We start from the raw sequence: 26566 nt of genomic DNA, 5'->3' as shown, positions 1-26566 counted from the left end.
AAGGGCAGAGAGAAAACGCAGCAGTGTTAAATTAAACACGCTTTTTTCTGAGAGCCCACCTGCAAAACAAAACTCTGAGGGAGAGCCAAATGCTCACACAGACATCAGGCAGTGAATGCATAGTTACGGCTGTGTTTTAAATAGAGTTTTAATGTTCTTGCTTACAGTGCCAAAACAATACTGGCTGCTGCTTCGCACCACCACTGACATGTTAAGGTTTTTATTTTCTGCCTAGCACGTTCCTCTGGCAATTGCATAAACGGTCAAAATCTCAAGGAAGCCTCAGTAAGGCTGTAGGCAGTTCGGGTAAGACAACCGCCAGGATTTGACCAAAGCAATATTACAAAACCCACGGAGCGAACAGGAAACCTTCGGAATTACCGTAGCTTTTTGCTTTGTTTATTTGGCAGCGGTTACCCGTGCTAATTTTAGCTGCCTGATGGAAACACGTGCGCACACACAGAAAGGGTTTCCCCAGCGGAAGATATTCGCAATCAGATCTTTTTAATCCGGCTACTCGTCCCGAAGGCCCATTCAAACCTCGCGAGGTACACGCAACGCGGTGCAGCGGCAGCCGTCAGCTCCGCGAAAGCCTCGCTGCTCTTATACACGAAGCAATAAACTCCTCGCCCCCGCACCGACGGAGCAGCGCCGTTCTCCCGGCCCCGACGCCGCCGCAAAGAAAGCGCGTTTCCCCACCTGCGGTCGAGAGCTCCGTGAGGACATTCGCACCGCTCCGCGCTACCGCTGTGGCGGACGAGCCCGGCCGCGGAGCCCTACCTCGCGTGACCGCAGCCCCCGGGCAAAGCCCCGCCCGCGCTCTCTCCTGCCCGCAGGGTCGGGGGCTTGGCACCGGAAACGGAAGCGTGATAAGCGGAAGAGGGAACGCCGAAGGTGCTACGGTGGCCGCGCGGGGTCAGGCGGAAGCGGTGCGAAGCGAAGCGCTGCGGGCATCATGTCGGGCCGAGAGGGTAAGGCCGGGGCTGGGGACTGCAGGCGGCGGTTGTGCCGCCTCCTCCTCGCTTCTCACCGCCCCCTCTCTTTGCAGGCGGCAAGAAGAAACCGCTGAAGCAGCCGAAGAAGCAGACGAAGGACCTGGATGAGGTAGGGCGGTGGGGGCGGGGGGCGAGGCGAGCATCTTTCCTCAGACCGACCTTCCGCAGCGCACCTCGGCTGCTGTGGGCTGCGGGAACGGGTCCGGAAACCGCGGGCGGTCCGCTAGGGAAATATGTTGGAATACGTGAGCCTCGTGCTGCGGATCTGTGGACGTGAGGGCTCAGAGTGGAGCTGTAAGCTGTTAGTTCTGGGAAACAGCGGGTGCGCGAGGGACAGTGACTGAAAAAGATAAAGATGCCTCTTTGGAACAGGAAAAATCAATCCACGGCTTTATAAATAAGCTTTATCGTTACAAAAACGTTAGAACCTTTGAAGAGCTTTCAGACATCTGCGTTAAACGATATGAAAACGAATGGTCAGTATGAATTTTACTAAAATGGGCAGACAAGGCAAACTGTGTTCTGTAAGCAGGCAGTGCTCTGTGCGTGGGGAGGACAGCAGTGAATACCAGGTTCTTGGTAACCCTGCCAGAAGCAAGTAGGGACAAGACACAGTGAGTGATGGAGGCAAACTGTGGCAACATTGTGCTCCAAAAGCAGTTACAGACATTGCAGCATCAATTGCAAGGACCTGATGAGTGGGGTTTCGTGAGATTTAGTCGTAACTAATGATGACTGAATGATGGCTGATGGTTGGAGTGATTGATCTTAGTGGTAATGATTGTACAATTCTATATTGATTCTCGTATTAGACTAATGCTGTGATTATTCCCTTGATTGGCTGGTCGACTTATTACTGACAGTTCTGCACTCTTTGTAGAAAATGGAAAATTTGGAGGGGCTGCAGGTGTCAAAGAACAAGATTGGTGGTTAAAGTAACGTGGACAAATTGGAGAAAGTTTGGAAGAGGAAAAGAGGAAGAGGGGTTATTTAATTAAGCTCATATGCAAAGGCTCTTTCTCTGCAAAGAATAATGAACTTGTAAAATACAAAGAGAATGAGTGGTAAACTTCAGGTTCCTAAGTAGTCTTACTGTTTTTCTTAGAATTAATACAGATGCATTAGAAAAAGAATAATAATGACATGTATGAAAGGATGTTTAAGTATTTTTTTTAGGTAAAAGCAACATTTGTTTCTTGTGTCCTAAATAGTTCCAAGTTTTATTGTACTTTTGCACTAGATTCACAGTGTCAGTGAAAACTAATGGTTTTAATGTGACATCATTCAGAGGGCAGAATGAAATAATGCTATGGGAGGTGATTGTTCCTTAATTTCAAAAACATCAAACATGCAAAGTAAAAGTTTAGTCAATCTCTGTGTTGTGGTACAGCACACACAAAAAAACCCCAAACAGTACTCTTTATCTTCGCTCTGGAAGCTTTTGCTTATTTGCTGGCACTGAGCCATCTTGCATCAGTTTAGTCTGCTAGGTTTTGATTGCTGTTGGAATGTTATGTTTCTTTCTCACTGCTTTCAGTTGTTTCCCAATTTTTGAGTGGAGGAGACGTTAACACACGGTGTTGTTCTTTTCTTTAGACAGATCTGGCATTTAAACAGAAGCAGAAGGAGGAGCAAAAGAAACTTGAGGAGATGAAAGCAAAGGCTGCTGGAAAAGGTCCCCTTGGTAAGTGAGGAGCCCTACTGATAGGAAAAGTTGCAGGGCTTGCTGGCTTCAACAGTTTAATATGTCTATGACAAACATAAGAAGAGATGTACCTCTAAGTTATTCAGCACATACCAGGAGGCTGATGATAGCTTCAGATGATAAGTAACAAATAGAGGGTATTTTTTATTATTATTTTTACTGTGCAATTTAGTTTCCAAATTACTGATGCAGTTTGTGGTTTAGGAGGTATAACTGTGTGCCAGGCATGATAGGCTGTTCTAGTGGGATGGTGCAGAGAGATTTCTGCTCTTATTTCAGCATAACATCCTTTGCTTTCCAGGTATATTAAGAAATGTAGACTTTGCCACAATTCTGAAATTTTAACAAATCCATTACTTGGTTCCTTAGAAGATGAATTTCAGGTGCAGAAGATTCCTGACAGAAGGGGGGAAAAAAACCTCACCAAAAACCTGTGACTAGAAATAAGTCTGGTTTCAGTGCTCTTGCTTAAGTGATCATAGAGTATACTGTGTCAAATAAGAAATTTTGCAGGCTGCATTGTGATGGTTCACCCAGCCTGCTCTGTATTTTGGATGATGGCAGTAGGAAATACTGTTAATACCATCTGCCCACTCGCCTCATACTCTTCTGTCCTTTACAAGGATTGTATTAGGGTGCTAAAGGATACATCCTGCCTGTTTCCTTTAGGTTATTTTATATATCATCCACTAATGTGGCCAATCTCTTCTCCATTCTGAAATGACCTTTAAACTTTGACCTTTACTTCTTACTCTTTAGTAAACTTTAAATGTTGAGAGATCCTGGAAGGACCTTCCCAGCAATCCCACAGCACTTTAGTGTAACTAATTACCTTTGCAACAAAGTCTTGTTGAATGCTGTTGGAAAATGAAATCACCAGAATTTACTTTATCCATACACTTAATGATAACCTTACAGAGTTCCAGCAGCTCAGTGAGTAAGGATTTATCATTTACAGAAATCCTGCTAACTTTCACAAGACTACATTTATCCACTTGCCTTTATTACAGACTGTTATCTTGCCAGAGGTCAAGATTTGATGGTCCTTAGTTCTCTAGTTTCGTCCCAGAACTCGTTCTGCACTTGGGAGTTCTGCTGGCAGTGTAGCTGGCAGGTCACCAACATAGAAGAATAAGACACAGAAAAGTCCTCTGACATGATAGCTATTACATGATAAGTTACAAACCTTAGCCAGCAGTTTTGCAACTTCATATTTGAGTTTGTGCTCTTGGGATGGAACGCAATCCAGTCCTACTGACTTGGGGTATTTCTTGTCTGTTTATCTCAAATGGATCTAGCTGCTCTGATTTATCTGCTTACAAAAAATGTGCTGGGTGTGGTTCCTTCTGTTCTTACTATCTTAAACTTTTTCTGTATCAGGTGCAAGTACCTCTGCACATCTGGATAGCTCTGCCATTACATATCTAGATAGTCTTGCCATTACCACTCTTCTTTTTTCTTGACTGAATTTCAGTCACCTTGTTTCTTGTCCAATGCTTGTCAGAGATGATGGGGATTACATTGTTGTAGGAGCTAGGCTATGCCCGAGAGCCTCAGCAAGGCAGTGCTGTTGGAGTCATTATATTACAGTGCAAAGTTCTGCTGACTATCAGCCCTTACTATCGTTTTCTCCTTTCCACTGATCAGGTATGACACATGCTGAAAAACAAAACCAAACAGCATTTACAAAGTGCTGCACTCAATGCCACGTTGGTACATTGTGTTCTTTCACATTACTTTTCTGTCTTCACTAATAGGGACTGCAAAGAACAGATGCTCTTGTGATTCCAGTACCTGCTTCATCGGGCTGTCAGTCCCCAATGGGGTTGAGTTGTAGAAATGCTGATGTTTTTATTCCTTCAGACTTCAATTTGATTTGTTCAGACTATACTCCTGTTGTATAAGAAATAATCAGTGGAGGAACAAAGAACTGTTGAAGTACTTTGTGCTCTTGTAAATTTGGGGGCGTATTTAGTTCCAGGAGGGACTTTGTTTTTCCATGTTAAGTTGTTTGTTCAGAGTAAAGCACGTAAGATCTCCAACAGATCCCCATATGCAGAATTAGTTCACCAGTGGGGACGTGAGTTGTGCAGGCAGCCTGGGGGGCTTTTAAAGGTGTACCTTGTCTCTGTAGCAGATGTCTGACCAGCGATGGTGTTTCTTTTGGCAGCTAGCGGTGGAATAAAGAAGTCTGGCAAAAAGTAGCTCCGAGCTGCAGGGTAAGATGTGTTCAAGTCACCCAGTGGATCTGCAGCCTTCAGAACGTCACGAAAGCTCATTAGCACTTGGGAAGCATTGTACATTTTGTTTAGTTGGAATAAAATTTTTTTGTTAAGGACCGATGTATCCTCTCTTTACTATAGGTTTTGTTTTAAAGAAGGTTAATTTGGATGCTCGGGTTTAGCTGCAGCTGTCCAAGACGAGGTTACACCGACATACGCTCTGATCGGTGCTGGAAGGTTTCTGTGAGCAGGAGCTCGCGTTACATACACAGCCGGCGCCTTTCCTGCAGGTCCCTCGGCCCACCACCTCCCCTTCCCCGGCGCTCTCCCGCGCGTGCGCAGTGTTTTCCTGCCGGCCGCCGCGCTCTTCGGCTGCAGCAAGGTGGCTGGCGCATGCGCAATGCTCCTCCCTCGGGATCCGCGGGCAGAGCGCGGGAGCCGCGCTGCGCATGCGCTGTCGTAGCGGCTTTTCCCGCCTCACAGAACTAGCTTGCGCGGCTGCGGAAGGCCCGAGGCCTGGCCGCGAAAATCTGTCCCCTGCGATTAGAGGCTGGGAAGCACAGATGAGCACAGTCCAAGCTCTGGAGGAGACTGAACAAGCAAAGAACAAAGTTGCTAGCAGGTTAACAAGCTTGCTTCAGATTTTAAGGTGGAAGCTTGTAGAAATGCATGAAGAAAATAGGACTGCACACTCCCTGTCCGATTTCACTGGAAAGCGTTATTTCATATTTGCACAGATCATATCTATTTTGAGGCATCTTCAGCACTACCAGACATGTCCATTATCTGCTTGGATGGGATTTAACTCAAAGCAGCCCCTCAGCTGAGCCCAGAGCAAGGTTTTGAGCATCACACTAACTGAAAGCAGCAGGAGAGAAGTCAGGCTGCCCTCAGAGCTCTGAAACGCAGTTGCTGCTGCAGTGAGATATGGACAAGCTTGTCTAAACCCAACACCAATGTCATCGCTTTCACCATTTTCATCATTATCCCCATTCCTCAGTCCAGTGCAAGTGAAAGTGACTCTCCTAGGAAATGAGCACCTCCTCTAAGCATCACAGGTGCTGTACAAGAGCTGTGGAAGTAAAGCTGTGAGCTAACGAGGGAAACAACCTTCCCCATGCTGTTTGGTTTGTGTGCTGACAGCTTTCCCTCCCTCTGGTAAGTAAGCCTTTTTATTTTAGCTATATTAAAAAAGTGACAAGCGAAAACCAAAAACACCTATTAGAAATCATGAGCTCTGAGTGCAAATTCTGGCACAGTTAACACCAAACAATCAAAATGGGTGAGCAAACACCTCTGAAGGTGAGGAAGAGCTCTGGGAAACAACTTACAAAGGAGCAGGCTTCTTCATGCAGGGCTACACTGTTCATTTTACTTATCTGTTTATTTTGAACGGGGCAGTGTTTACTCTTGCTGATAAGCAAAACCCTAGGTGTACACAAAAGGCACACAGAAACAATGCAGAAAAGGAGGTAAAGTTGTGGATGCAAGTGTTTGAGAGAGAAGCACTGAACCAAAGAAATCAGGCAAGACTAAAGAAGATGCTTACCAGTAGGAGTCAGTTGTACTGATAGCATAAAGCTCTGAAATACGCTAAGTGACTTTGGGCAGAGTGCTAGATGCAAAGAAGGTTGAAATAACAAGTGGAAATTTTTTTATGCAGGGTAGCAGGTGAGGCAGGTTACTTACATCAGTCATAGGTTGGCATATGGTGGCAGATCCTTACAACCAGCCCAAGTGCACACCCGCTTCCCTTTGGCATCAAAGGAGGTATCCTAGGAGGATAGTTAAAGTGAGAGGAAAGAGGGAATGGGAGACACAATATCCTCAAGATCTGGAAGAGGAATGTGACCTTGGTAGTATCTCAGCAAGCAACTGTTTGACCCAAGAATTACTAAATGAAATGAATGACGTTGCTGATCACAGTGATGTTATCCAAGCGAAATTAAGAGTGAACAGAAAAATGCGCTCCACAGCATGAGAGAATACACACAAGTGTTTCATCCAAAGACCAAGACAAGAGGGAAGGAGACCAAATGGAAAAGTGACAGACTGCTGCTGTGGGAGAGCTGTTCTCAGCAGGCTTTAGTCTAATGTAGACACTGAACTGCCTTCCTGGCCAAGAGTCCTCCTTAACATCAAGCTAAGGAAATAACTCTGACAAAGAAACATTTTGATCATATTTCCACAAAATGCTACATTATAAATGACATTTGTAACTGAGCACAGGTGCAACTCAGTGTTAAACTAATGCAAAGACTGGATAGCTCTTAAATCATACACGTACATAAAATTACCCCCAGTCTGAAGGGCAGAGAGAAATCAAAGCCCAGAGGGCGGTAGGAAATGAATGCCCATGATTAAAATAGTAAAAGAATGCCATATAAACAATATTTGCATCCAATCTATGAAAGAATATGATTGTTATAATGAATCCCAGTCATGCTCTAATGATTTAAAATGCTTTGCCCACTCTTTGGAGTTAGTTCAGTTCCAAGAAAAATCACACCCTACTCTGAATCATACCCACTTACTGACTTATGTGAGGTCTTAAACATGAAACTTTTCTAGCATCCCTAAAATGCTTCACCTTATTCAAAGGCAGTTAATTCTGACAAGCAATCCCACAGTTCTGTGCACATCTAACACAACAGCACAATGACTTAAAAACATCAAACTTCCACTTCATTTCTGTTGTTGTCTTCAACCAATCTGCAAAAAATGTAAGCAACTTTCTGCTTGAAATTATGTTACAAGAATTTACCCTTACAGAAGAAAGCTCCTAAAGCACTGGGCAACTATTTTAGACTTAGAATTAAACGTGAGGTGAAACCACTGAAAAATCCCTTCTGTGATCAGGGTCGTCAGAGACAACTTCAGCAGAACTACAAAATACATCAGTGTAGGTATGTACTGGCAGGATTTCTTGGAGCAAACTTGTAAGATTAGAGTGCCACCTCATGGATATTGACTAACCTGAGACTGTACCAAACTAAAGGGGAAAAAAAACCAACAACCTGTGTTGGTGCTGTTACATTTGGCAAAAAGACAAAATGATAACCTCTTCCTTTTAGTCATTAGTATACAGTTATTTATTTTCAGGTTATTTATTCATTCTGAAGCATTTAAAGGAAGGGAAGCGTAAACCTTAATGCCATGCTGCCTGGCTAAGTTCAGGACAGCAGCAGCAGACACTACTAATCTTTTTGTGCCTGTCAAGGGGACACTGCCATTGTGTTACTGTCCCCTTAAATTCTAGGTCTGTTCAGAGAAACAGAAACCCCAAGTTATCATAAAGTTCCAGTCCCTTAGCCATCTGGTAACCATACACATATTTCAGACAAAGTATTAAATAAAGCTTTAAATATAATGGAATGATGCAAGAATGTTCTTGAACAATGAAGAGAGCATTTTCTAAACCAGTAAGAGTAATTTCAGGTGTCAAGGTTTCTAATTCAATGTTTATTCTCTTTAGTCTTACCATCATTTATTGATACCTGTAATGCCACTCTCCAACTCTGATCTCCTTCACAGAATTACAAGTTAGATACAGACCTCAGGAACTCAGAAGGCAACCATGGGGAGTACCCTCCACAACTCTCACTAGCCAATATTCTGCACTTTCTGTCCCTGAAATCAGGTGATGGAATAGATGACACTTCTTAGAACCTTTTTGCATTTAGCAACAGAAGGTCTGCCATTTCAATACTGTTTCTAAAGACACTACCGAACCTGTAGTACCTCCAAACCAGAAGCTATACCCCAAAGTTCAGGCATAAGTAAAGAATAAAAATGTGCACTAAACTAATTAAGGAGTGCCCAAAAAAAAGAAAAAAACCAACACCAAGAAACCATAATTTTAATAAAGAAGTGGAGAAGGAAAGGACATCATAGTTGTACTTTTACCCTGTAAGGTAGCTTAGTTCTCCAGGATATTTATTTTGATGTACTTACAGAAACTTATTTTTCCCAGACAAAGGAAAGGAACGTTCTGCTCAGAAGATAATTCTACTCCAGATCTTTAAATTCCGATCCTTGTTTATTATTTTGCTCAGTTCAAGTCACTTGTCTGTAATAAGACAGCATATCATCTAAACTTTGGTAAAGTGGTTCCTGATTTTGCGTGCTGCCACCATATGTCTGCCCTGGAGGTGATGCATCCTGAGTGCTGCAGTCACAGGCCTGCACTGACTGTGGTGCATCCTGAGTGCTGCAGTCACAGGCCTGCACTGACTGTGGTGCATCCTGAGTGCTGCAGTCACAGGCCTGCATTGGTGGTGGCACATGCTGGGTTCCATAGCCATAAGCGTGCATTGAAAATGGCACATTTGGAGTACCATAGCCATAGGGTTGCACTGGTGGCATCATATGTGAAGCACTGTAGCCATAGGGCTGCATTGGTGGCATCATATGTGGAGCACTGTAGCCAAAGGGCTGCATTGGTGGCATCACATGATGTGTGCCATAGCCATAAGCTGGCATTGCTGGTGGCACGTTCTGAGCACCACAGATGTAGGGGTGTGGTGATGGCAACCCATCCTGCTCATCACTGCTATCAGTCTCTGCTGATGTTGACCCATCTTCAGCATCACTGCCAGAGGCCTCTGCTGGTGCTGAGCCACCTTGAACACTGTTGTATGCTTGCACAGATGGTGGCACAACTTCAGCTCTGTGAGTACTGGCCTGCACAGATGACTTCATTTGGTCCTCAGATATTTCTGGTTCTGTTTTTTCAGAGGAGATATCAGGACTGTTCAAATTCTGGCTGCTGTAATTATCATCTTTCTTTTGTCCCAGAAAGTAATCGGAAGGTGGTGCAAATTCTGGATCACGCTCGTCTCTGAGTTCTTCCTGTTTCTTCAACCATTGTCCAAACATCAACTCTGTTAGAAAGAGAGGAAATAGCAGCTCAAATATTGATCTAGTGAGAAAAGAGGAAACAAAGGAACACACACAGAAGAAGCAGCTGCTTAAAGCCATCTGAAGTTACTTTTCACCTAACACTATATTGCTGGCTAACGAGACATAGCAAGAACTGAATTAGAAAATGTGAATATAGCAAGATTACATATATGTCCAATGTAGCAAAACAGAGCCAAACTCCCACTGCTCCAGTAAAAATATATATAAAAAAACCCGAAATAATAAGGAGAAAAGCATCAAGAGAGCAGGGAATTTCATTTACCCTTTGTTTCCTTACCTTTGCCTTTATCCCACTCTCGGACATAAGGCACACCAGGCTTTGTATCTCTTCTCTCCTGGATGACGACCTCTACCTTTTTACTTGGTCTTGGAACTTCGGGTTCAGCTTGTACTGGACCAGCAGTGTCTTTCACCTCTGCTTTGCAGAAAGAGAGAACATTTTTTGTTAGTGATACAATCTCCTAAATGAATTTAATAGGTAGAATAGGAAGCAATAGTTATGTAGATATGAGCTATACACAGTATATAGAGAACTTACAGTAGCTCTCTAATTTCATTCTAACATTGAAACAAATCCTAGTAGGGAGGTGTGTGTTTATTTTTTAATTCTTTTGTGTTAGTTCAGAGAAGTCAATGGGTAAAACAGATAATTAGGCAGCATACTAGAAGAGTTTTCCAGTTGTATCAAAAGATTGCTGAAAAATCAATTGCCTAATAACCCAAAAAAGAACATGGTGAGCATTATACTGAGACCAGAAAATTATTAAGAAGAACATTAGCACATATCTCCACTTCAGCAATCCTAGAGAGGAAAACTTGCATTCTTCTGAACAACAGTAACAGTAAGCAGTGGCACATCACCATTCATCATTTCCAGAATGCTTCACAGTTAGTGGCTTGGCTAGACTTCTGACAAGTTAAATATGACACTACTAGTCTCCTGTCCTGTCTTCCACTGTAGCTAATAAAGGAGACAAGGCAGAGATGGGTTTAGAACTCAAACCCTGAATGCTAGCTGTATACTCCATTTACAGACTGCACCAAAACTCTAAAAAAATCAAAATCAACTTGCTAATATTATTCTTGCTTATCTTAAAAACCAATCAGTACAATTTCAGCAACTCCAGCATGCTTCATTAACCTGCTCAACTCCTGCTGTCAGGCAGGAATTCAAAAAGAACCACAATCCATACACAGCATCCCACATGCAACATTCCTGAGTTATCAAGATATTTCTGGCACAATTTCATATCTTCACAAACTTATATGAACTCTAATGGCTGTAAGTTACATTATATACTCTGTATGTACAATTAATATCTATATCTTAAATGTCCAAGCCTACACTGGTGAGAGCATGACCACCACTGGTCAGGAACAAGATGAAACAGCAACAATTCATCTTAAAAATACAGCTATTTGTACCTCCATTCTCCAGTTTTTCTGCCTCCTCTTCTAATCCTTCTTCCCTTAACTTCTTCACTTTCCGTGCTCGAAGTTTGGACAGCCTTGATTCTAGAGCTGCCTTCCTTTTTTCTTTTAACTGCTCACGTTTAGTTCTTTGATCCAGTGTCTTAACAATGAAGAAAAACATAAGTAGTAACACAGGAAAATTAATTTATCTTCCTTTTCTGAAGAACTCAAAGCAATATTAACAGATACCATGTTTCCACAAGGAAAAGGAGACAATTTTTTGGGAGTCAAATTCAGGCACTGCTGAGCATAAGACAAAAAACAAAAACAACCAAGTCAGGATGCCCTCATACCTGCTCTCTTAGCATATCCAGTGTTGCTCGTTGTTTATGCCTAAGATCTTGGTCACGAGAAAAGGCAAAGTAACCAACACCAAGCTGTCTGGCCTCTGAAAAGAAAAAAGAAAGTCAATAAAATTGAGTTATCCTCAATTTACTGACAGTATACAAGAACCATGCATCCTGCTTTCAAGCACTAAATTACAACACACAACACTATTTTATTTTCTTTTTTATGTCTAAAACAGGCCTAGCTAGATCATATATGAAGTGAAACCTCCGGAAGGAGAAAACTGAGGAATGTAATTTAATTTGGAAATATACTTCAGAAAAAATGCAATTTACTAAAAATCGATCTAGAAGAATGTCCTGGTAGTTTGAACAGTTACTACAAAGTTGGTTTAGCATATATGTTAAGTTTGCCATGTGGGCAAAAAGAAATACCTTTCCCTTGCTTCCTCTAAAATTAATTTCTGTGTGATGATAGGTGATATAAAGCATGAAGCATACCATTCTCTCGAATGTCCTCATAATGTATGGGCCCCATGGGTTTTCGGAGGGCTTCTTCTTCTTCTTTTTCCCACTGCTGCCTCTGAAGTTCTCTTTTCATATCTTCAGATAACAGTGTGTTCCCATCAGCATCCACTCTAATTAAAAAAACAAAGAAAAGTGGAGGGAATTAGGGAGTACATTGCAAAGTTACTGGTTCTACTGTAACAAACGGTGAAATTAAATTACAATTGGCTCTAATCCACTCTTGCAGTTTTTACAGAACAGGTCACAATAGGTACCATTTAGAAATAAAACAATGATGAGTATGGCACCACTTCTAAGGCAAGGTACTAGCAGAACACGTTACTAAAACACTTCAACAAAATTGTCCTTCCTCAGAGGCTTTATCGAATCTTAATCAGACATAAAATGGCAGAAGAAATGTTAAATGTTCACTCATTGTCATCTCTTTGGATATGAGCAATCACATATAGAACTACTTCAGATTTGACATAACAAAATGAAAGTCATTCGAAATAGCATAAAGCCAATCAGTTACCCTAGAAGTCAATTAGTACCCAGCATGGGAAATATTTTTGTTTTCTCTAGAGGAGCAGCAGGATTTCTCTCCTTCTGTCTAGCTAAAGCAAGCTTTGCCCATAGACAGTCATCCATATCAATCCAGAGACTCTAATTTCAAGATACTCCTATCCTCTTTTTATTAAACACTAATAAGTTGCTGGTGTGAAAGCATTCTCACTTCAGCAGCTCAGCTGAGGTACCTTTAGATTATGTTCTGAAAACCATTCTCACTGCTGCCATAATAATTTTAACAGGAAGGAAACACAAAACAAAACAAAACAAAAAAAAAACAGTAAAGTGATGTTCAACATAAAAGCAAAATCAAATGGAGAGCTAACAAAGCTGGATTTGCTAAAGGACTAAGGACAGTCATCAGGTTAAAGAGAACCCAGGAATCACTTCTCTGGCATTTTCTGGAAGCAAGAATAAAACACAATTAGCTTAGATGGACCACGGTATTAAAAGCTGCATCAGATATCTGAGAGACTGCTAATTCTGGTTGTTATAACTTTTCTCTACAAGCTACGTGAGGTTATTAAAAATGTTATCTGTGCTTTTATTTCATATCCACAGCCTCTATTCTCTTGCAATTTAAAATCAGTACACCAGCCACATAATTCAAATGGTAGCTGCCAAGGAATACTTGGCATACCATCTGAATTTATAATAAAAAAACATTGATAAAATCGTTGTCATGTACAGCTCCTCTGTAATTTCTCCGGCTGTTTCTTACAGCAAAACGTAGAAACCAACAGAAGTTGGCCTAAAGTAAACCTGGAGAAAGCAGTCGATTCAACAACTCTGGATTGAGAACGGGTAATACCTTTTCCCTTGAAGTTCCTGATCCATTTTAAGGATACCTGGCAAATCTTTCTTCATACAGCGTCTAGACCGGCCCAAGGAGTCAACATAATCAACCCTGTAAAGAAAGCAAAGGACATGTCACACAAAACTTCTGCTTGCAGGCTTACAGAAGACAGAAGCGGTGACACTTTCCAAGAAGTATCTGGCATCTCTGTCTCTCTCTATATGATAGTTTCCCCTACCTTTCAATTAACAGACTCACAAGGCTACACTCTGAACAGGCCACATTACAGCTTTACCAGAGACATTTACTCAGTCTTCCTTTGAGCCATCTGTTTGTGTTGATAATAAGGTGATGTAAAGAAATGTTCAGAAGTTAAAACGCCGTCTAATTTTCACACCAAAATAAAAGTGATTCTAGTACTTAATTCCCAGGGTGAAAATAATGATACAGCATCGACCTCTTACAGATATGGAACTGCTACAATATAATTTAATTATCAATCTGAAGCCCATTTAGAAGAGCCTGACAGTGTTTATTCAACATGCAATAATAAAGGCTGACTAAAACACAAAGTGTTCCTCTGAAGCACCTATCGTGCTTCTTACACAACTCTTTATAGTACTGAACACTTAAAGTTGCCAACAAAGCAGATAGAGAGCTGTACTTATTGTTCAGTGCTGCTAAGTTATCTTGCTTCATGCTGTTTCTGTTATCCCAAGTGAAAGAACTAACATTATAGCTGAAAGTGTAGGATTGGCAACCTAGTTCCCCCAGACCAAACTTTTAGAGATATGTACTTCTAGTAAGTTATCTTTTTATATCATCTCTATAAATATCCAGTGTCTTTTTTTATTATTACAAAGCATCAGCAGAAAAACAAACAGTAGCTTGCATTCTCTGTAGTAAAGATACAACTACAGCTGAAGATTAATTAACAGTAATTATGCCAGCATCCAAAAATTTCTCATTAGAATCTGGCCTCACTAAGATGGACAATATAATAACGTTTGCCACTGAAGTGAGCTGTAAGGCCATGACAGAGAAGTACCATGTGAACAGTAGAATGTTTAAACCAAAACTTCTTACACCTTACTGTGATGAGAGCACAGAGCAGTTTGAATTCATCACTGGATCACTGATCATTCTCAAATTTCAGTCCGATACTAGCAGCACTAGGTATTATCTGCCCCTCCAACCTAGCAGTTTTGTGGATGCACTCTCCTATTTATTCTGGAAAATTATACTGTAAATCTTATTGTGGCCTAATAGGCTGGAGAGCCAGAGTGCACCTTTTCATATTGTTTATTGTTGTTTTTAACTAATTACCACAATTAAAATCTTTGTTCCATAACCATTCTTCACATGGTAGTAAAGAAAATGTTGAGTCACATTGCTTTTGTAATTAATCCTATATTTGTAACTAATCCTACTCACTTATCTAACTTGAAAAAATAATGAGAACGTAATGGAAAATGGTCAGAAGTAACTTGAGATGTTGCACTGAAACAGTGGAAGAAATGCTGGAAAATCATGGGGCTTTTTCAGTCAGTTTCTCTCTTTCAAGAAGCTGTACAACAAAAATAATTGCTCATTTTGAAAATCCCACACTAAAGAAGATGGATGTAATAAATGTTTTTTTTCTAAAATACATTTCAATGCAAGACACTAAAGAATAAAAAATACAAGCAACACTGCAATCAGAACTCCCATAAAACATTAAAGAACATAAGAGAGGTTACTGCAACACATCTTGCTTGTAGTACAGATGTACTACATGTAGTACATTTACCCCAATGGAATCCACCTGGCACCTCTTCTCCACCTGTAGAACTGACCAAAACCAAACTAACAGAAACCCAACAAAACAACCAACACTCCACATGTTCTGTGGAACAGAACTCTTTTCTCATGCAATTGCCAAGCCTTAGCAGCCTGCTCAGCAGTACCAACCATTCCTCGTCTGGGTCCTCTGGTGGTGGTATTTCTGATTCTGGTTCAATTTCCTCATCATCCATCTCTTTTCCTAAAGTCTTTCCAGCAGTTTCATTCTGATACAGCTCCTGTACTTCTTGCTGTTTGTCTATGATCTTCTGAGTGAAATCCACTAGGTACAAATCTTCAGTTTCTTCATCTAAGGCAGAAAACCAATTTGTAGAGAAAAACCATGAAGAGAACGGAGCACAACACAAAAATCAGTAGACACATCACAGGTACAGTCACCTCCCCAGCTGCCAGCAGTGCCCTCAGCCATACCACTGGGGAATACCTAAATCTCATTTAAGGCCAAACAAACTTGGAGCTGTAAGCCAGCTCCACAACAATAACTTCTACTTGTGAATATAACTTTTATGCTTTTTAAAAGCAATTAATTATGTGGAATACAGAAAAGGTATCACCCTTCACACTAAAATATTCTATGCTCATTAATTTCAAAAATCTAGAGTCTGTTACATAACAGTTCAAATACTTATTTGACACTTAGTGTTTCCAGTGTTAGCAGTATGTAGCCACTGGAGTACTTTTCTAAAAAGTGGAGACAAGCAGTAACATCACACATGGCAAAGTTGGACACCAGTGAAGAAAACATTAGATATTAATCGCAAGGAGATTAGGATCCTGGTCTGATAATCACTTCTTACACGTGACTGAATATGTGACTACTTATTTTAGATCAGCTTTGTTCACCTGGGAAGTCGCCTTTTGTCATCTTCTCATACAGCTTTGCTTTCTCTTCAAGTTTCTTCCTGAGAAACAAACAAAACTGTAATTTCACCAGTCCCAAACATCACTGAAAAGAAACCACCCATGCTTCAGTAAATGAGAAAAGCAATATTAGGAGTACTTGAAATATTTAATAGAAGCTGAGTAATGCCTGGCGTTTTTGTTTTTCTTTTAAATCTTAACTGACATTTCTGAAGAAACACAGATACCCAGTTTCAGAATTTATAGTGAAAATAATTTGAAATTACAACTGAAGGTAATAGAGTTCAGTGTAATTGACTAAGAAGGCAGGGTTATGAAGTCACTAGTATTTTACCTCTCTGTACCTACTATAGATAAAAACTAGAAGACTATCTGCTGATATGAGACACTGAAAAACTGTTTTACAGAAGAAAAAAATAATGATATAAAATGTTTTTTTCTTAGAAAAAAGGAGAAAACTTCAGGTGATTTCTGAAGTGGTAGAAACCAATTTTGAAGTACTAGAACTCACTTATAGAAAAACAGCACCTCAATTCTAAATTGCATCTTCATCTCTAGCAGAAATGAAAAGTCGTGGCCTTAAATAGTGATTGAGCAGCTGGTGGGAAGGCAGGGCTGACCCAGGGGAGCTCAGGTGCATCCTGGCTCCGCTCCTCCCCAGACCTCATTTAAGGCTTGGCAGTGGAGTTAAAGGTATCTTGTTAATGATCTCTGCCTACTGCAGACCTTCTAAAGATAAGCAGGTTTTCTTTGTTTCTGTGTGTACAGCTGCTGCATTTGGGCTTGTTCTCATTTGCTGCAGACTAGGATCGTGCCACCCTGCTACTAATGCTGTACTTCCCATCACATCATCATGTATCTATTGTACAGCTACACTATTTAGAGGACAAGCCAAATTTACAAAACAGTGAGCCACCTTCTGTCAAATCCAAGAAAGTTTGTCATGTGACTTCTGATACATCACTGCCCTGGATTTTACTTCTAAAGATGGCACTCAAAACTCAGCAGCTTGACACATTCAGACGTGTAGTGTGAATTAGTGTAACGCCACTTCAGTGCAGCCTGCACATCCACAGCACAGAGCATGGGGCTGATGGTGGTCTCACCTGTTAGTCTGATGAGAACTGCTCACCCAGAACATGCATAACTTCTTTGATATATTTTTCTAAGAACTGAAGAGAAAGTTCTGTGAAACTTTCTTTTCTCACAGAGCTTAAGAGTTACCTTGATTGATCTAAGATTTGATCCTCTTCTGTCCTCTGCTCAATATCTTTCTCAGCTCGTTTTGCAACCCCTGTGTTCTGTTTGGTCCAGATGCTTGGTTTCTGCAGAATAGTTTTGTAACAACAAATAAAAGAGTGAAATGATAAAGATTACTCAATCATGAAGACTATTAAATAAACTCTTAAACACATTTGACTTAAGACTATGCCTGCTGTGCTGGAGAACATAGCAAATATGTACAGACAAAATCTATTCTGGCAAAGTTGTTATAGAAAAAATAATGAATAGCTAAAGAATAACAAAGCTGTGAACTGTTTATATTCTCTTCTACATTCAATTCAGATTACAAATACAGCTTTCCTGTTTACAGTGCAACACAACCTTCAAGTGTGGTAGCTGTGCTACCACAGAACAAACAGAAATGTACAGTAAAGAGTAAAAACGAATGAGAGCTGTGCATTCATCATGACACACTGTGACACAGAGGAGCACACAGTACAATGATTACCAGGAAAGCTCAGTGATTCTGGATGATTCTACCATCTTCCCTCCTTCAGGGAAGCAAATAAACTACTAAAGTGAAAAAGACACATTCTTCTCTGTAGTTAGAAAAGCTTCAGCTCCTGAGGGAGTGCAACTTCTGAGATTACTCAGAGAAGTGTAGGCAGGAGCTTTTGTGCTGTGCAAAAGACAGGAAACATGCTGACAGAAATCAAAACATCCTCATGATGAAAACCTGAAGGGCAGTACAGCTCTGAATACTTATTTATTAACATTTAAATACGTACAGACTGCCTTAGTTTAAGAAGAACAAAAACAGAACAATGTTTCTACCTTATTAGAGGGCTTGGGCTTCGCAAAGATGCCAGCATCTTTCAGTAGCTTTTCTTTCTTGAATTCTTCTTGTTTTCGGAAGAGCTCTGCTTTGAGATCTACCAACTACGTTGTCGGCAAAAGAAGCAACACGTTGCCAACCATCAGTTACTATATAAAGTTTAACTATTTCGAGTAAAGCAATCTATGTTAACAGCTACACGAAGCATTTAATTGCAGTTCTATGTGGCCCTTAAAAGCAGCGATCTGATCGAGCAGGTCACTGCTAAGCTAGCAGCAGACACGGTAAGCAGAGGTCTGCGGGCACTTCCCAGGACAGAGCCCTCGACAGCAGGCCAGCACACAAACTGACGTTTCCCTCCCGCGCCCCCATCTTAGCAGCGCACCAGGACGCGATGAGACTGCAGGCCCAGTGAGGCGGGTGCCGCCTTTAACCGGCCCTGGGCAGAGCGCGCACCGCGGCCACAGGGCCCAGTAAGGAGCCCGAGCAGTGCGCTGCCCGACCGGGCCTCGCAGCACTACTTCTAAGCCGAGCGTCAGGCGCTGCTGCGGAGGCTGCTGCTCCCTTTTTCTGCTTCCCAGCCGCGGCGGAGCTTGATCGCTTACGGAGGAGGCGGCCACGTCCAGCGGCTTCTTCCTCCGGTCCATGGCGGCCTGCGCTCCCAGACAGCCGACCGCTTCCGTCCCTGCTTTGCGGCGAGGCCGTAAAGTGCCGCGCTGTTACGACAGTTCGGGGAGACGGGCCCTTGCTCGCCGCCTCGCTGGGGCGGACGGGCGGACGGGCGGACGGGGTGTGCGTAGCGTAGGTTCTGAGTTTGGGGCCGTACAAGGAGGGGCTGGGGCGAGGCAGGGGTGTGTTGCATAGCAAAAGTGACTTCAGACCTGGCTTAGTTGGTGACTGCTAGAGAGCTGCTTGGAGGTGGAGTTAGGCCTGTAACTGCTGCCTTGCTTAAGCCTGTGCTGACCAAAGTGCGGTGGTTGTCGTTGGCTCTCGTGGGTCAGTGCTGAGGGATGTGAGTTAATGAGGGCTGAGCCCGATCCATAACGCCCCAATACAAACCCACCTGCATGTGCATCTCCAAGGCCTTGCAGATGAGCAGAGGCTTATCCTGAAGTTTGCTGTTCTGCTTTCCATGGGCAGATTGTCAACCAGCACCAGGAGAAAGTCCCGCTCTCGCAGACGAAGCCTGTTCAGCAGGCAGCTCAGCAGAGTGCAACCCAGCCATGCCTGCATCCTGTGCCCTGCCCAGAGGAGCAGGGCTTGCCGTGCAGGCCCTGAGCCTGCCACTGATGGGAGAAAACGTGTCCCAAAGATGTCGTGGGAGCCCATCCAGGCAGAAAAGGCTGGACTTGATAACGTTATTGGTCTTTTCCAGCCTGAAGGACTCTGCACACATAAACACATTCGAGAGGATGTCTGAGTGCAATAACTGAAAGTGATGGCAAAAAGATCTCTGTGAAAGATATTTGGGAATGTTTCAGCTGTTTCTGGATAACGCTTACTAATTTTTTATTTATTTTGTTCTATTAACACTTATATTGGTAAAAAGAAATGGGATTGTCAAAAGAAATCGGCCATGCCAAGGCAGGAAGCATTGCAGGCGCTGCCGCATAGAGGGCTCCACGCCTGGGCTGGAAGCTCTGGCCCCAGCACTGCCGCGCTCCTGGGGAAGCAGCAAGCAGACAGCAGGCTACTGCCCACGGGAAGGGCCGCGCTGGCAGAGGAAAACAGCAAAGGGGGTTCCAGAAGCACCTGGCAACAGCAGCACAGCACGCGGTGCCCCGCCGTGGGGCCCAAGCGAGAACTGCTGAGCGCGTACTCCTGCCATGATAGGAAGACTCTGCCCTTAACACAAGCACACACCCACCCAATGTGGCATAAATAGCACCTGGACTTTTCTAGCAGCTGTTTCCCAATATCTTGGCAATGTTGCTGTGTTTGGGACATGGGACAGCCTCAGGGCTGCTACTGGCTGTGGGGTGGGCCAGAACCTGGGCTTTGCTCCTGCACTGGGGCAGTGCCACAGATCTGAGGGCTGCTGCTGCTCTGGGGATGCTGCACCCTTTTGTGTGTGGGAACCACTAATTTCTGTCTCAAAGTCAGGTTTCATGCCTCCTGTATGAGCAATACCATCACTTCCACTGCTTGTAAAAGTGGCAGCCACCCTACATTTACTTGGTCCAGTCGTCTAGAGAAATAGCCCGCTGGTCTCTTCTGGGATCCAGTCTGTTCTGCTAACACTCCCCATGCAATGTGCCATCTTTCATGCATGTATAATTCGAAAGGCTTTTCCAGACTGGGCATTCCTCAGGTGGGGATAGACATCAGGGCTGGTCTAAAGATCATGGCATCCCTAGGAAACCAGGGAAGGGAGGCAGGAGATTAAAGGGTAGGTCTGTGAAATGTGGAAAAAGGGTTTCTTGGGAGGACTACAGGAGGTCTGTCAAGGCCTGTAGGGAAGTGACAAGGAAGGCTCACCTGGAGTTGAGGCTGGCAAAAGAGATAAAGGATAACAAGAAGGGTTTTTTAAGTATGTATGCTTAAAACAATTCCCCCTTCTCCTATCACTATCTACCCAAGTAAAAAGTTGATTTCTCTCCTGTTTATAATTCCCTTCCAAACAGTGGAAGGCTGCAACGAGGTCTCCTCGCAGCCTTCACTTCTCCAGGCTGAACAAGCTCAGCTCCCTCAGCCTGTCTTTCATAGGGGAGGTGCTCCAGCCCTGCGATCATCCTCATAGCCCTCCACCAGACCTTCTCCAGCAGCTCCACATCTTTCCTTATCAGGGGCCCCAGACCTGGATGCAGCTCTCCAGATGGGGCCTCACAAGGGCAGAGTAGAGAGGGACAATCACCCTTTGGTCCCTTTTTGGACCCCTCTTCTGATGGAGCACAGGATACCATTGGACTTCTGTCCAATGAGTCTGTCATCCACGTCACCGTTGAAGTTGTTGGACTAGCAACTGTACTCTACACGTCTTTCAGTAGGTTTTTCTATTTCTCCTATTCACCTAGCTATGGTCTGGAGAGACCCACTACTACATAAAAATGTAGCAGAAAACATGCTCCATCATCTCGTGTCATTGTGCTCTTTATATCTGTTGTCGTTTCTGTGGAAACAGGGGAGGTATTATTTTCGGATCAGCCGCGGTAATCTCCTGCCTCCATGCCTAACATGCTTGGCTAGCGATAAGGAGAAGTCACAAGAGTCGTTCCACAGGGGTCAGCACTGAGGGCGGTCCCGTCTAATTAATTAATTACTAACGATCTGGGCGATGGGATTGAGCGCACCCTCAGTAAGTTTGCGAGTGATACCGAGCTGGGAAGAGGCGTTGGTTGCTACGTTCCGCCGGCTGCCGCGCATCCGGGTCGCCCCTCCCGGGCTCCGGCTGCAGGTGCGCGTCGCGGCCTGCCCTGCTCCTCCGCTCGTCTCCCAGCAACGCGCCCGCGCCCGCCCGCTCGCCATGGCCCTCGCGGCTCGCCGTAGTGCGGCGGCAGCGGCAGCGCGCCCGGGCCGGCGGTGAGTGCGGGGCGCTGGGCCGTGGCGCCCGGGGTCTTTCTGAGTCCACGCGCGGAGGTGCGCCGGGCACGGGGGCTGTCCCGGCAGCGCGACCTCAGCCGGATGGGGGTGGGATCGGGGAGGCTGCGCTTTTCCGGGCCGGGGTCGGGACCGGGGCCGGGTGCGGCTCCATGGGAGGCTCCCCGGTTCTGGGGGCTTTTTCTGTCGTCTTGGCAGTGTCGCCGTGTTTGCGACGCGGGACTGCCCCGGGGCCGCTGCCGGCTGTGGGGTGGGCCGGGACCTGGGCTTTCCTCTTGCTTTCGGACAGTGCCACAGGTCTGAGGGCTGCCGCTGCTCTGGAGATGCTGCCAGGCTGGGGGTGCCGGCTTTGTCTCCCCGCCCTGAGCACGGCGGGACGGTCGAGTGCAGGTACCAGAGGAAGCTGCAATTGCTGCCCTCGTGGTCATCCTGCGTCGGCCCAGTTTAAAGCCTGGCCTCCCCCGTGCTGTTTGTTGTGTGCTTCTTTCTCAGAAGGGTTCTGCCTGTGGCTGCCCAGAGTAGAAAGTTCAAAGCCTGGCCTCAGTCAGAGCCCACATTTGCTGGAGCTGCTGGGGCCAGGTTTGTTTTTAGTCACGGAATCACCAATCAGAGCAGTGAAGAGGCTGATGTGTGTGTGCTGCTCTGCCCTCTCTCTGACCTGCTGGCAGCACCATCTGCTCCAGTGGGACGCGCACTGTGGCACAGCAGCAATGCCAGCAGCATGTCTTGTTTGGCACTGGGCTCAGCTGCAGTCGTGCCACACTCTCCTGCTCATTTAGGGTGTTCAGCAGCTCAGGTCCCTGGCTGGTCACTCTGCATGGCACTTGTCCAGTTCCTAACTTGTCTCAGACCAACTTACTTTCTGCCCTGTACAAGATGAGTTACAGAATCAATGCATGGTAGGGTTGGGAGGGACCTTACAGATCCCAGTCCACCAATGCCGTGGGTTGCTCCCCCAGTTCAGGCTGCCCAGTCCCCTCCCATGGCCTGGGGTACCCCCAGGGGCAGCAGTGCCAGCACCTCACTGCCCTCTGAGCAAAGAATTTCTTCCTAACATCTCACCTCAATCTCCCCTTTTCTAGTTTACAGTTGTTACACTCCCTCAGCCTGTCTTCATAGGGGAGGTGCTCCAGCCCTCTGATCATCCTCATGGCCCTCCCCCAGACCCTCTCCAGCAGCTCCACATCTTTCCTGTATTGGGGCCCCCAGACCTGGATGCAATACTCCAAATGGGACCTCACAAGGGCAGAGTAGAGATGGACAATCTCCTCCATACCCTTTGCCCCCACTGTTGATGCAGCCCAGAATGCTGTTGGCCTTCTGGGCTGCGAGTGTGCTCTGCTGGCCCATACAGAGCTTTTAGTCCATCAAGACCCCCAAGTTTCTTCTCTTGGAGATGCTCTGAAAGAATTCTCCCACTGTGCACACATCTGGGGATTGCCCCAGCTGAAGTACAGCACCTTGCCCTTGGACTTACCGAACTTTGTTAAGTTCACATTGGCCCACTTCTCAGGTTTGTTCAGGCTCCTCTGGATAGTATCCTTTCCTTCTACTGTATCAGCTGTACCACTCAAGTTGATGTTACCCACAGATGTGCGCATAAGCCACTGACTGTCATTAACGATGATGTTGAAGAGCACTGGTCCTAAGACAGAACCCCTGAGGGACACTGCTTATTACTGGCTTCCACCTGGACGTAGAGCTGCCAACCAGCCACTTCCTTACCCACTGAATTGTCTACCCTTCAAATCCACATCTTGGGAAAGATTGGGAAAATCCTGGGAAGATTTTGGGCAGTTGGACAGGTGGATCTGAGAGCAGGATTGGCAGCTAGCTGGCCTTGGGCTCTTGTGTGGTGGCATTAGTAGTAGCATTAGTAGTAGCATCTGACTTTGACTTAACCCCGTTGTTTACTCCAGGCGCGTGAATCCACAAGAAAGGGAAAAGTCCTCAGGTGGCAGCATCCTCCCCAGCAAGTTCTGTTCTAGGTGTCAGCCTTCCCTCCACTCTGGAGCTAGTCCTGTGAAGAATGACCTCACGGGGTGCTGGGACGGCTCTTTCAAGGAAGAACTACAGGCTGAGCACTGAGCCAGAGAAGTCCAAGGTTGCAGGTATGGGCTGAACTTGCTTTGTATGAGCAGGAACACTGTGATCAGGGTGAGTGGCCCTGGCCTCACCTGAGATCACCTGCATTCCAGTTGCAGTTGTCTTGCTGATAAGAGGCATAGTGGGGCTGAAACTAAGTAAGTCTCTGAGCTGAAAGTGAGTTTTGGAGGAGAGTCTTTCCTGCCCTATGAAGGACTCCACCAGCAGCTCACGTGACAGTACCCTTTCTTCAGTGGTGTGAGGCTTTGTCCTCTTTGTCCCATCTGACTCGGGGTGGATGGCTTCTCAAGTTCCCAAATTCATCTTTTCCTTGGAAATGTTGGTACCTGCTAAGTAGTCTGTTTTCTCATAGACTGACCAATCTGTCAGAATCATGCTTGTAAGATCACAGATCTGGTATTGGAGGGCTCTGTTGCACCCAGAGCTTTGTGACACAAGGGTTAGCTTTGCACAATGAAAACTAGAGTGAAGTGTACAGGATTAACAAGACTGTGACTTAGTCTAGATGACCTGTGTCTGCAAGCCTTCCTGTCTCTCAGTCTTCTCTAGCACTGTTAAGGGATGTAGCTACCTAAAATGTTCCAGGTTTGAAGGAATCAGGTTTGAAGGCATCAGGAATGCTAACACCTGTGTTAGTTGTTTGTTTATGGGATTTGGTTTTGCTTTTAAATTGGACCCCCACTTCCAAATTAGAAGTTACTTCATCTGGAAGTAGTACAGCAGGGTTCCTACAGAGGTAGTCTCATGCTGGGGAACCGCTGGTAGCCTCCTCTGTTGCAGAGATGCGCTCGCTCTGTGTTGCTGGGCTCTAGGGCTGCCAGTGAAAAGAGTGAGAAGGTAAATAATTTCTTGGAGCTTTGTTTTCCCCCTGTGTTGATCTGCAAACTTCCTTGCTTGTACTTGAAGTTCACGTTTCGACTTCTGACCCACTAAGCTTCTTTTCCTCTTTTTTTCCCCCACAAGGGATTGTGAACAGCAGGCTGCTGAATGACTATCTGCACCGTGTCTTCTCCAGTGCTGATGGGAACCAGCCTGCAGCTGCTTACAGGTATGGGACATCTCACTCGGTGGCAGCGATGCTGTGTCAGTCTTCTGCATGTAAAACCCCATATCAAAGGTTATGAGGCAATATTGAAACAAATAGGCAAGCACGCATTCCCTTCTCATTCCTGTTCCCTCTCTGCTTGCAGAGAAAGGCAAAATGCACAGGTTTTAGCTAATGAAATGTATGTCATCAGTGCCCCTGTAAACTAAAAGCAAGGCTGATACTTGTACATCGAAGACTGTATGCTTCTCAAGCAGTGGAATTGGACTCCATGTTAGGAGTCAAAGGAACACAAAATTGCCATTGTCTGTTTCGCTTTGCTTTCGTTTCTCCTTTACTTTGTAGTCCAGCAACTTGTAGCATTGGATGAGAAAAAAGTCCTTTGCATTAAATGTTTTGGCAGAGGCAAGTCAGCTGGTTCAGGGCAGGTCCAGGTGCTGCAGTGTGTAGCTGGTGCTGGGTGGGTGGTGCTGCAGAGCAGCTGGAGTCATGTTTCCTGGGCTATACTTAGCACTGCCAGCTCAAATGTGAGCTTGTGGCTGCTAAAAATAGCTCTTGGTCCTCTGTGTGCTTGAAGAGCTAAGGTTCTTGTGGGAGGAGGCAAGGGGGTTATGTTACTTGGCCACAAGCTCTCCCTGCCCACGTGCCTTGCTATGTTCCATCTGCCCAGGCATTTTGGTTGTTGTAAGGTAAATGATCCCCAAGGATGGTACTCAAAAAATAGCATATAAGATGGTACACAAATGATAAGCAAAAGAAGATGGCTTACCTTTAGGATGATAAAGGCTTACTGTCAACTCCATGTGAGTGGGATCTCCAAGAAAAGAACCTTCCCTGGTGGTGGTCAGCCCTTAAATGGGGTTTGGGAGAGGTGGAGCCAGGCTCCACCCCTTCCAATCACACAGGTGTATCACCTTCACCTGTGCCCCCATGGCTGACTCGGTGCTCACCTCAGGTGACCAATCAGTGGTTCAGGCCGTGAACCACTAGTTCAACAGTTCCCATACAGTTGTCATACTGCTAACTTCTTTGCCTGGTGTTGAATGAAGTGCAAGCACAGAACTGATAGTTTTTTGGATTGATCTCTGTAACTCCCTTCCAATCTTCCCCCTCGACTTGTCTTCTTGTTAGAAAGCCCAGTAGCAGTTAAATTGGTCTTTTAAATTTAATAGAAAATAGTATTTACTACACGAGCAACTTTTACGATACAGTATATTGTCTTCTGGTGATCTCATTGTAAACCTTTCTGGCTGTCCTCTCTCTGGCAGTCTCATGTTTTTCTGGCCTCTTTCCTGTGCTCCTTCTCCATGCTAGCTGCTGATACAGCTGCTTTGCTGAAGCCAGTCTCTTGTGCAAGTCCAAAGCTGCCTCGTTGATTCCACCCCTGTGCATCTTCACATCCATTGGGCTTTCAAAGTGTCCCAAAGAAGTGGAATGATTGTTTCACAGATGAGTGGAAATGGGAGTCAGGGACAGGAAAAGCCAGCGATTCTCGCAGTAATAAAGGGAAATCACAGTGGTCCCACAAGCACAGCACAAGCAGTGCTGTTCTGTGAATCCTTGGGAAATTTTAAAAAGAGAAGAGCATGAAATGACAGTTTGCTGCAGTTACAAAGTGATATCAATAGGGGAACAGCT

The 26566-nt window shown here is 44.7% G+C and overlaps 2 protein-coding genes and 1 long non-coding RNA gene across 3 annotated transcripts in view; 2 read left to right on the top strand and 1 right to left on the bottom strand.

Annotated features, from left to right (window-relative positions):
- Positions 1-879: 879 nt before the first annotated feature.
- Positions 880-5038, top strand: LOC136057040 (uncharacterized). Its single transcript, XR_010622991.1, has 4 exons — positions 880-971; positions 1049-1104; positions 2592-2679; positions 4871-5038. It is a non-coding gene; the product is annotated as an uncharacterized LOC136057040 (long non-coding RNA).
- A 3803-nt stretch (positions 5039-8841) lies between these two features.
- Positions 8842-18927, bottom strand: CCDC174 (coiled-coil domain containing 174). The gene is made up of 11 exons (XM_065749478.1): positions 18846-18927; positions 18240-18344; positions 17406-17506; positions 16164-16222; positions 15429-15609; positions 13494-13589; positions 12107-12243; positions 11612-11706; positions 11271-11418; positions 10123-10260; positions 8842-9805 (listed from the first exon to the last, which is right to left on the bottom strand). The coding sequence occupies exons 1-11, from the start codon at positions 18885-18887 to the stop codon at positions 8979-8981; spliced, it is 1929 nt and encodes a 642-aa protein (XP_065605550.1). The 5' UTR covers positions 18888-18927; the 3' UTR covers positions 8842-8978.
- A 4771-nt stretch (positions 18928-23698) lies between these two features.
- Positions 23699-26566, top strand: part of RNF123 (ring finger protein 123) — a 39998-nt gene continuing 37130 nt past the window's right edge. Inside the window, exons 1-2 of the mRNA XM_065749463.1 lie at positions 23699-23888; positions 24847-24931. Coding sequence (XP_065605535.1) covers positions 23807-23888; positions 24847-24931 — 167 coding nt within the window. The 5' untranslated portion in view covers positions 23699-23806. The remainder of the gene's footprint in view (positions 23889-24846; positions 24932-26566) is intronic.

Source organism: Cyrtonyx montezumae, unplaced genomic scaffold (assembly GCF_038088225.1).
Source record: "Cyrtonyx montezumae isolate F1298 unplaced genomic scaffold, pur_monq_1.0 scaffold_6, whole genome shotgun sequence".
Classification (NCBI taxonomy): Eukaryota; Metazoa; Chordata; class Aves; order Galliformes; family Odontophoridae; genus Cyrtonyx; species Cyrtonyx montezumae.
The sequence above is the reverse complement of the archived record's forward strand: the minus strand, read 5'-3'. Positions and strand labels throughout refer to the sequence as shown.

What these genes read in the sequence shown, in the direction of transcription:
- CCDC174 (XM_065749478.1), bottom strand. Translation starts at nt 18,887, where the DNA reads ATGGACCGGAGGAAGAAGCCGCTGGACGTGGCCGCCTCCTCC. An exon ending in TGGACGTGGCCGCCTCCTCC is followed by an intron (nt 18,345 to 18,845) that starts GTAAGCGATCAA and finishes CCGACAACGTAG; the next exon opens with TTGGTAGATCTCAAAGCAGA. An exon ending in CAAATCTTAGATCAATCAAG is followed by an intron (nt 16,223 to 17,405) that starts GTAACTCTTAAG and finishes TTTGTTTCTCAG; the next exon opens with GAAGAAACTTGAAGAGAAAG.